The 7,324-nt window shown below is 44.9% G+C and overlaps 1 protein-coding gene across 1 annotated transcript; it reads left to right on the top strand.

Moving 5' to 3' along the window:
- Positions 1–2,304: 2,304 nt before the first annotated feature.
- LOC100194696 (proteasome subunit beta type-5) lies at positions 2,305–6,464 on the top strand. Its single transcript, XM_014122889.2, has 3 exons — positions 2,305–2,613; positions 3,239–3,545; positions 5,882–6,464. Exons 1-3 carry the CDS (start codon positions 2,398–2,400, stop codon positions 6,169–6,171), a joined length of 813 nt encoding a protein of 270 aa, XP_013978364.1. The 5' UTR covers positions 2,305–2,397; the 3' UTR covers positions 6,172–6,464.
- Positions 6,465–7,324: the final 860 nt, after the last annotated feature.

The following is a 7,324-nucleotide window of genomic DNA, read 5'->3' as shown; positions in this document are numbered from 1 at the left end:
AGGATTCCTATTTGACTCAGCCATGCCTCCTTGCCTGTCTAACATTTCCTCATCTCCCACCCTTTCCAATGCGACTATCCCTGATGCTTCTCACTCTTTTTCCCCTGCCCACCTACAAAGTTTCTCCCTGCCAGCAGTCACTAAGTCCGAGGTGCTAAAGAAGCTCCTTAATAAACTTGACCCCAAAAAAACATATGGGTCAGAAGGTTTAGACCCTTTCTTCTTTAAGGTCGCTGCCCCTATCATTGCCAAGCCTATCTCCAAACTTGTTAACTTGTCTCTCCTTTCTGGGGAGGTTCCCATTGCTTGGAAGGCAGCCACAGTTTGTCCTTTATTTAAAGGTGGAGATCAAGCTGATCCTAACTGTTATAGGCCTATTTCTATGTTGTCCTGTTTATCAAAAGTGTTGGAAAAATTTGTCAATAATCAACTGACTGGCTTTCTTGATGTCTATAGTATTCTCTCGGGTATGCAATCTGGTTTCCGCTCAGGTTATGGATGTGTCACTGCATACTTAAAGGTCCTCAATGATGTCACCATTGCCCTTGATTCTAAGCAATATTGTGCTGCTATTTTTATTGACTTGGCCAAAGCTTTTGATACGGTAGACCATTCCATTCTTGTGGGCCGGTTAAGGAGTATTGGTGTCTCTGAGGGGTTTTTGGCCTGGTTTGCTAACTACCTCTCTCAAAGAGTGCAGTGTACAAAGTCAGAAAATCTACTGTCTCAGCCACTTCCTGTCACCAAGGGAGTACCCAAGGCTCTATCCTAGGCCACACGCTCTTCTCAATTTACATCAACAACATAGCTCAGGCAGTAGGAAGCTCTCTTATCCATTTATATGCAGATTATGCAGTCATACTCAGCTGGCCCCTCTCTGGATTTTGTGTTAAATGCTCTACAACAAAGCTTTCTTAGTGTCCAACAAGCTTTCTCTACCCTTAACCTTGTTCTGAACACCTCCAAAACAAAGGTCATGTGGTTTGTAAGAAGAATGCCCCTCTTCCTACAGGTGTTATTACTACCTCTGAGGGTTTAGAGCTTGAGGTAGTCACCTCATACAAGTACATGGGAGTATGGCTAGACGGTGCACTGTCCTTCTCTCAGCACAAAACTGCAGGCTAAAGTTAAATCTAGACTTGGTTTCCTCTATCGTAATCGCTCCTCTTTCACCCCAGCTGCCAAACTAACCTTGATTCAGATGACCATCCTACGCATGCTAGATTACGGAGACATAATTTATAGATCGGCAGGTAAGGGTGCTCTCGAGCGGCTAGATGTTCTTTACCATTTGGCCATCAGATTTGCCACCAATGCTCCTTACAGGACACATCACTGCAATCTATACTCCTCTGTAAACTGGTCATCTCTGTATACCCGTCGCAAGACCGAATGGTTGATGATTATTTATAAAACTCTCTTAGGCCTCACTCCCCCCATCTGAGATATCTACTGCAGCCCTCATCCTCCACATACAGCACCCGTTCTGCCAGTCACATTCTGTTAAAGGTCCCCAAAGCACATACAGCTAGCGACTGGAATGAGATGCAACAAACACTCAAACTGGACAGTTTTATCTCAATCTCTTCATTCAAAGACTCAATCATGGACACTCTTATTGACAGTTGTGGCTGCTATGTGTGATGTATTGTTGTCTCTACCTTCTTGCCCGTTGTGCTGTTGTCTGTGCACAATAATGATTTTACCATGTTTTGTTCTGCTACCATGTTGTTGTTATGTTGTGTTGCTACCATGCTGTGTTGTCATGTGTTGCCGCCTTGCTATGGTGTTGTCTTAGGTCTCTATATGGTGTTGTGTTGTCTCTCGCTGTGATGTGTGTTTTGTCCTATATTTATATTGTATTCATTTTTTATTTTGTATCCCGCAGGAGGCCTTTTGCCTTTTGGTAGGCCGCCATTGTAAATACGAATTTGTTCTTAACTGACTTGCCTAGTTAAATAAAGGTTAAATAAAATGAAAAACCTTCAATAAAATGCCGCATTTAAAACAACTTGGAACTCGGAAAAATACGACGTCAAATCATGACATCGGTGATCCGTTCCGGTTGAAAAGTCGGAGCTCCAGAAAGAGGTCTAAGTTCCCGAGTTGAAATTCAGATTTGGATGACCTTACAAATCGATTTTTTTTCCAGTCGGAGCTTGATTTTTCCGAATTCCCAGTTATGTTGAACGCACGGAAGTCGGAGATTTCCGAGTTCCCAGTGATTTTGAACGAGGCATTATTTATAAATAATCATTGGCTACAATGCTGTATCCTTTGGCCATCTTGAGAAAACCCCGAACGATGTTCAAAACAGTGACGTATTTCCTTTTAACGGCAAAATTGGTTCGATAACAACATAAGCCCTACCCTATCGTCATCATCCATAGTTCAAAGATGGCTCTTGCTAGTGTGTTGCAGAGTGAGTCAGTAGATTTTTCCAACTATGGTCGCCAGCGTCGTGGCTTCGCCAGTGGTTTGTATGAAGCAGAGTTGGGTTTGGAGTCTGTTGGAGGAGATCTCTCTTTCGCTCTGAGAACCCTGTGCTCTAACGGAGATGGACCAGATAGAAAAATTGAATTCCTTCATGGCACAACCACTTTAGCCTTCAAAGTAAGTTTGCTAGGTAATTTTCTTTGTAGCTAGCTAATATGCTTGTTTGCTAGCGAACGGTGGCTAACGACATAGCTAACTTTAGTTAGTTAAGAATAGTTCGCCAACAGTTTGCACGATAGCTAGCTAGCTAGCTAGCTAGCTTGTATCATCAAGGAATTAACTGTAACGCTGACGTTATGAAACGCCATTGTCACAGTTTAAGTGACGTTCATCACGCGTTCACGTACATTTTGCTTTCTAGACCTAGCTAACGTTAGTTCGATCTTTAGTTGGGCCATGTATTAATGAATATGAAATAGCTAACCACAGCGTTCCAATGCTAAAACATGAACTTACTGAACCAACGTGAGGTGCATCCCATAAGAAATTCTCACCTGTGACAGCTAACTCTTCCAGGTCACCTGTGTACCTACATCAAGTGACCTATAACCCCATGTGAAAGGGCCCCTAGTAACATCCTTAGACAGACAACACAAACAACATATTGAATGAGAACATAATCAGACTAAAATGGCTCCTCCATGGCCATTTTAGCTGTCTCGATAGGCTACTTGTTTAAACAATTACATCTGAAATAATCAAGGCTAACCATTGTCTTCTGCCTCATATCCATTCTCCCTAGTTCCAGCATGGTGTCATTGTGGCTGTGGACTCCAGAGCCACAGCCGGCTCCTACATCGCCTCCCAGACAGTGAAGAAGGTAATAGAGATCAACCCCTACCTGCTGGGCACCATGGCTGGAGGTGCAGCTGACTGCAGTTTCTGGGAGCGCTTGCTGGCCCGCCAGTGCCGCGTCTACGAGCTCCGCAACAAGGAACGCATCTCAGTGGCAGCCGCCTCAAAACTGCTGGCCAACATGGTGTACCAGTACAAAGGCATGGGCCTTAGCATGGGAACCATGGTGTGTGGCTGGGACAAGACTGGACCAGGTATGGATATGATATGAACTGTGTGCATCAGGCATCACTGTTTTAGCTTAATAGCAATTATAGCATCCCTCACTGTCGATATCCTCTACTGGGCTCAAACAAGTGATCCTCTGCTTCGCAAAAACACACAGGACCGCCCACTTGACAACTTGCTAGCCAGTTGCGCCTCCAAAAAGTAAGCCATTCGGCAACATGAGTGGAGACATTTGAAGCTGTGGAGTGAGCTTACAGTACGATCTTATATCTATTACACGTGCACCAACCGACATCATAGTCTAAGCTGGATAGGGACAATAGAATGGGTTAGCCTATATATCACACATAAGCTCAGCCGTGATAAATTTAGGGCTAGGTTCAATCCGGATGGAAGATCCATGTTATAGCGCGATTGAAATGTAAAGGGATTTTCCGATTGAGCCGACGTGCAATTTTTACCGCAAACATCTTTAAATTTCAATCACTGAAATAATCAAGGCTAACCATTGTCTTCTGCCTGGAATCTAGACCCAAATCTCTATCAGATCTTGGACAACTAGGGATCTGAATTTTGAATTACACACGTGAGCCACAAACTCAGCAAAAAAAGAAACGTCCTCTCACTGTCAACTGTTTGTTTTCAGCAAACTTAACATGTGTAAATATTTGTATGAACATAAGATTCAACAACTGAGACACAAACTGAACAAGTTCCACAGACATGTGACTAACAGAAATTGAATAATGTGTCCTTGAACAAAGGGGGGGTCAAAATCAAAAGTAACAGTCAGTATCTGGTGTGGCCACCGGCTGTATTAAGTACTGCAGTGCATCTCCTCCTCATGGACTGCACCAGATTTGCCAGTTCTTGCTGTGAGATGTTACCCTACTCATCCACCAAGGCACCTGAAAGTTCCCAGACATTTCTGAGGGAAATGGCCCTAGCCCTCGCCCTCCGATCCAACAGGTCCCAGACGTGCTCAATGGGATTGAGATCCGGGCTCTTCGCTGGCCATGGCAGAACACTGACATTCCTGTCTTGCAGGAAATCATGCACAGAACGAGCAGTATGGCTGGTGGCATTGTCATGCTGGAGGGTCATGACAGGATGAGCCTGCAGGAAGGGTACCACATGAGGGAGGCGGATGTCTTCCCTGTAATGTACAGCGTTGAGATTGCCTGCAATGACAACAAGCTCAGTCCGATGATGCTGTGACACACTGCCCCAGACCATGACGGACCCTCCACGTCCAAATCGATCCCGCCCCAGAGTACAGGCCTCTGTGTAACGCTCATTCCTTCGGCGATAAACGTGAATCCAACCATCACCCCTGGTGAGACAAAACCGCGACTCGTCAGTGAAGAGCACTTTTTGCCAGTCCTGTCTGGTCCAACGACAGTGGTTTTGTGCCCATAGACGACGTTGTTGCCGGTGACGTCTGGTGAGGACCTGCCTTACAACAGGCCTACAAGCCCTCAGTCCAGCCTCTCTCAGCCTATTGCGGACAGTCTGAGCACTTATGTAGGGGTTGTGCATTCCTGGTGTAACTCAGGCAATTGTTGTTGCTATCCTGTACCTGTCCCGCAGGTGTGATGTTCGGATGTACCGATCCTGTGCAGGTGTTGTTAAATGTGGTCTGCCATTGCGAGGACGATCAGCTGTCCATCTATCTCCCTGTAGCGCTGTCTTAGGCGTCTCACAGTACGGACATTGCAATTTATTGCCCTGGCCACATCTGCAGTCCTCATGCCTCCTTGCAGCGTGCCTAAGGCACGTTCACGCAGGTGAGCAGGGACCCTGGGCATCTTTCTTGGTGTTTTTCAGAGTCTGTAGAAAGGCCTCTTTAGTGTCCTAAGTTTTCAGAACTGTGACCTTAATTGCCTACCGTCTGTAAGCTGTTAGTGTCTTAACGACCGTTCCACAGGTGCATGTTCATTAATTGTTTATGGTTCATTGAACAAGCATGTTTAGACCCTTTACAATGAAGATCTGTGAAGCTTTTTTTTTTTACAAATTATCTTTGAAAGACAGGGTCCTGAAAAAGGGCCGTTTCTTTTTTTGATGAGTTTACATATTGCAGTAGCATAAATGTCATATCTCCCATGATTTTTATAAATGTATGGCACATCCTTCCCCTTATGTAGGGAAAGCTCCTATTAAAGTGCACTAAAGACAAAAATCTAAAAAGGGGGAACACACTGTCCTGTCACCTCAGACCACAGTACAGCAGCCATCATTTATTTTTATTTCCCAGCGATTCTACATGTTCAATCTCCTCCATTCGTCGACACCAACAGGTGATTTACTGCACATGGCTAACGTTCGCTAATATTAACATTTCACTTTCTCACCCTTCCAGGTCTCTACTACGTGGACTCTGAGGGGAACCGTGTGTGTGGGGACCTGTTTGCTGTGGGCTCTGGCTCCATGTACGCGTATGGCATCGTGGACAGCGGTCTGAAGCAGAAGGACCTGACAGTGGAGGAAGCCTGTGATCTGGGTCGCAGGGCCATCTATCAGGCCACATACCGTGACGCCTACAGTGGAGGACAGGTCAACCTCTACCACGTCCACAGTGAGGGCTGGACCAGAGTGTCCCAGTCAGATGTCCTAATGCTGCACCAACAGTACCAGGCAGAGAAGGCATAGAGAGGAGATGGTTCATGTATGGCGAGAGAAGGGCAGGGGTTAATAGAATGTAGGGGACGGTAGATGTTATGTGACAGCGTTGTGAGACCATTCAATCAAAAAATAATTGTGTTTACACACATCCAAGCTTGGCACAGGATCTGGATGACTGAAAATGATCTTTAAAGATATTTGTAACCTGGTTGTCACTACATTTTCCATGCTCTGCCAGGGATAAAGGGGTGTTGCTGACTTTTATTTTTTTATTTTGACTGCTCTGTAACATTTTCAATAAATGTTTTCATTCATTCTCATCTAATGTGTGCTTTTTAAAAAACTTTATTGGTAGCAGTGAATTGAACAGACCAGTAATGTAAGATTCCATTATTGTCATGAAGGATTAGGGCAAAGGAAATATGAGCTGTTTTCAGTGAAAACAGCAATAGCGCTACTCTCACTTTCAAGGCTAAAGGAATTAACCAGGTTCAGTACGCAGCCCAGACAAAGTTTTATTTGTCATGTGCACAGACCTTACAGTGAAATACTTACTTACAAGCCCTTTTAACCAACAATGCAGTTAAGAAAATACCTAAAGGGAAAAAACATAGCAGTAAATGGCTATATACAGGGGGTATAGAGGTAATATGTAGAGTTAAAGTGACTGCATAGATAAGAGTAGCAGTAGTGTGGGGGGGCAATGCAAATAGTCTCGTTAGCCATTTGATTAGATGTTAAGAAGTTATGGCTTGGGGGTAGATGCTGTTTAGAAGCCTCTTGAACCTAGACTTGGCGCTCCAGTACCGCTTGCCGTGCGATAGCAGAGAGAACAGTCTGACTAGGGTGGCTGGAGTCTTGACAATTTGTAGGGCCTTCCTCTGGCACCGGCTGGTATAGAGGTCCTGGATGGCAGGAAGCTTGGCCCCGGTGATGTACTGGGCCGTACGCACTACCCTCTGTAGCGCCTTGCAGTCGGAGGCCGAGCAGTTGCCGTACCATATAACAATAACATGCACTTGGGAAGTTGTGCAGACTTGGTAAAACATTTATTTCCTGTGTCATGTTTCCACATGTAAAAATGGAAATGATTCATGTTCTTATCACACTAGTATAGGCATACTATATGTATTCACCACAGGAGGCTGCTGAGGGGAGGATGGCTCAATAATGGCCGGAA

This window comes from Salmo salar, chromosome ssa10, assembly GCF_905237065.1.
Source record: "Salmo salar chromosome ssa10, Ssal_v3.1, whole genome shotgun sequence".
In the NCBI taxonomy this organism is placed as follows: Eukaryota; Metazoa; Chordata; class Actinopteri; order Salmoniformes; family Salmonidae; genus Salmo; species Salmo salar.
Note: the sequence above shows the minus strand (reverse complement) of the source record. Positions and strands in the feature narration are given on the sequence as shown.